General features: G+C 43.4%; 1 protein-coding gene across 2 annotated transcripts in view; it reads right to left on the bottom strand.

The window, feature by feature from the left end:
• The window catches only part of stab2 (stabilin 2), a 52,143-nt gene that overhangs the window by 7,660 nt on the left and 41,229 nt on the right, over window positions 1-3,254 (bottom strand). For both annotated transcript variants that reach the window (XM_050036674.1, XM_050036675.1), the window contains 6 exons: window positions 2,504-2,659; window positions 2,075-2,203; window positions 1,863-1,922; window positions 1,352-1,528; window positions 813-902; window positions 585-731 (listed from right to left, as the gene is read on the bottom strand). In XM_050036674.1, coding sequence (XP_049892631.1) covers window positions 585-731; window positions 813-902; window positions 1,352-1,528; window positions 1,863-1,922; window positions 2,075-2,203; window positions 2,504-2,659 — 759 coding nt within the window. The remainder of the gene's footprint in view (window positions 1-584; window positions 732-812; window positions 903-1,351; window positions 1,529-1,862; window positions 1,923-2,074; window positions 2,204-2,503; window positions 2,660-3,254) is intronic.

Below are 3,254 nucleotides of genomic sequence, written 5' to 3'. Positions count from 1 at the left end.
CCTTAATACACATAACCTTATTCATCCCTACAACAGGAAATACTTTTTCCCTAACCTGATATGAAGTGTGCGCTGCACATGTGAGCATTTTTGATGATGGCCTCCGTCCAGTCCTTTGGTCTTATCACATTTAACCATAGTTGTCTTTGTTTTTGTTGACGGGCAGTGGCGGCTGGTTTTGAGCCATGACTCCTTCTATTCTGGCTCCCAATAACACAACAAGACAAACACACCTATGTAGCCTACAGCCCTGTGGGGCAGAGGCAGCTGCACCTCCAGCTGATAACATGATTTCATCGTGACGTCGGCCCTGAAAAGTCTATTAAGAAGAGAAATTCAACAAAGGCCGCAGCTGAATCTGAACTATGGTACAAACCTCAAGCATCAGGCTATTTATTTTTAAATTTTCAAGCAATTTATTTTGTGTACCATTATCATGAAAGGCATAACTGATAAAGACTAACTTATTGGTTTGGTAAATGAACACAGGAGAAACTTAAAGAGCCCAAAAACCTTCAGCAGGAGGCAGCAGACGGAGTCAGTTGTCACTGCTGTTACCAAGAGCCTGTGAAGTGAGGATTTACCTGAAGGTCAAAGGTCGTCTGTAGGTCACAGCGTCCTCCGAGGCTGGGCGGAGTCAGCAGACAGTCGATCCCGTAAGCGATCCCACCCTTAAAGATGAGGTGTCTCTGAATGATCCGACACTTGCCGTCGTTAATAAAGATTTCTCCCTGTTCAAAGAAGAAACAAATGCATCAACGAGCGCCCGCTGTCACCTCTTCTTCTGTTTATAACGTCTCTGTTGTACTCACGATGTTGTCTGTCCCTCCACATGTGAATGAGAGCGGCGAGCCCTGCAGAGTCCGCACTGAGTCCAGATGGATCAAACCTTCAGCGTAGATCTGTAACAACAGTCTCACTGTGTCAGTTAACATTAGTTTCAAAGTGTCAGATTCAGGTGATGTTCTGTAGTCTTATTTAGACACTTGTTAGCAACCATCTTTTTTAACACACATAAAAGCTTCTAAATTCAGAGTGGATAATTAACTGAGGGATTTTATGTTGTAGAACAAAACACCAAATTAAAAATCCAGAGAGCTGAGAGTGCTAAAATGCTGACTAATTTTCACATCTGTCCTTGTTATTGTTCCTCCGCACATTTATCAGAAGTCACAGCTGCCAAATTAGACCTGTACATAAAACTCTTGGTATAGTGTTCGATCTGAAATTAAATTTAATCACTACTTAACTGAACCAGTTCAGTCCTGTTTTATAAACTGACTCTAAGTTAGTCTAGACCAGTGAGTCACAAAGCTGACCTACAGTTCTCATTGGCCATTATTTGAATCACCTTCTGGGCCTGCAGAATGTGGTACTTCAGGTACTCCACCAGCTGTGGACGGTTGCCTGAATGGAGCAGGAAGTCCCTCTGTTCTAGTGGAAGAGATGCCATGACTCCATCTGAGGGCAGGAAGACGGTCACTGGCTGGTACATCCCATCATTCACCAGGTCCATCACACCTGTCTCCTGAAACAAACGCACAGGTCCAATAACAATTAGCGTGCTCCATGTTCGAATTTATTCCCCTGAAGGTCGAAGGAAATAAACCTGACATGTGGACAGTTTTACTGTGAAACAATCTGATATCCAAAGTCTGTCAGAGCTCCCACAACGTCGTGTTTAAGAGTTTAAAACCTGAAGCATATTCACAGATCTCAGATCCAGTCAGTCCACAGAGAGAAAAAATAAAATGTTTTGAAGGAACAAATCATCAAACACGTCGTCATTAACCTCGTCAGGTTTCTTCAACAGATTTAAACATTTTATTGTTTCAGTGAAGAACAAAGTTTGATTTCCTCACCTCCAGCAGTTTGTAGAAGGTTTGATAACCGTGACTTTCTGCCACATCCGTCAGGTTCATCTGAGAAAAACATTCACGTAAAGGAGTTTGACATGTCATTGGTTAGTTCACTTACAGACAGTCAGACAATCATTAAAAACAAACTGATCCATTTATCGGATAAATATCTCAAACATTATCAACATTTTCAGACTGTTGAGTTGTGCTCTTACAGGAGCAGCTGTTGGTCTTTTGTTGTCCAGGTCTGGAGCAAACAGAACCTTGTTGATCTCATGGAAGATCCCGTTAATGCTGATGTCATCGCTGTATGTCACATTAGCATCGTTGATGAAGATGCTGCCCTGAAAATATCCATCATACAAACATTCAAGACCAAAGGACTTCATTTCATATCTTCAACATCTTTAACTTCTCCATTAAATTCAGATTAAACATACAGCTAACATCAGGAGTTCTTTAAGGTATTATTTCATGGATTAGAATTAAGTTTTTTTTTAAGGGAGATTAAATGGATCCAGACTGCATTAAATGAAACAAAGTTTTAGAAACACTAAGTCGAGATTCTTATCAGATCAACTGTAACTTAGTCTCTGCTGTTAGCCTCAGAACCCAGACTGTGACTCTGCTCTCTGATTGGTCACCTGGATGGACCTGGTGGTCAGGACGAACCCAGACAGAGATGTCAGGTTTCTGGGTTGGCTCAGATCGGCAGGTAGCAGTGTGTGACACATGACAATGTGGCTGCGCAAGACGGCGCCGAACTGTTCTTTGCCCTTTTCCATCATCGTCGATCGCAACTGCAGACATGAAAACACACGAAGACATAACAAAGATCAGATGATTTTTGTAAAAAGAAAGAGTGGAGACACCCTACCCCTCTATCCCAACAAGGATCAAGACACCTTATCCCTCTCTCCCAACAAGGATCAGGACACCCTATCCCTCTATCCCAACAAGAATCTGTACACCCTACCCCTCCATCCCAACAAGGATCAAGACACCTTATCCCTCTCTCCCAACAAGGATCAGGACACCCTACCCCTCTATCCCAATAAGAATCAGGACACCCTACCCCTCTATCCCAACAAGAATCAGGACACCCTACCCCTCTATCCCAACAAGAATCAGGACACCCTACCCCTCTATCCCAACAAGAATCAGGACACCCTACCCCTCTATCCCAACAAGAATCAGGACACCCTACCCCTCTATCCCAACAAGAATCAGGACACCCTACCCCTCTATCCCAACAAGAATCAGGACACCCTACCCCTCTATCCCAACAAGAATCAGGACACCCTACCCCTCTATCCCAACAAGAATCAGGACACCCTACCCCTCTATCCCAACAAGAATCAGGACACCCTACCCCTCTATCCCAACAAGAATCAG

This window comes from Epinephelus moara, chromosome 23, assembly GCF_006386435.1.
Source record: "Epinephelus moara isolate mb chromosome 23, YSFRI_EMoa_1.0, whole genome shotgun sequence".
NCBI classification, from domain to species: domain Eukaryota; kingdom Metazoa; phylum Chordata; class Actinopteri; order Perciformes; family Serranidae; genus Epinephelus; species Epinephelus moara.
This window is presented reverse-complemented; position numbering and strand designations above follow the sequence as displayed.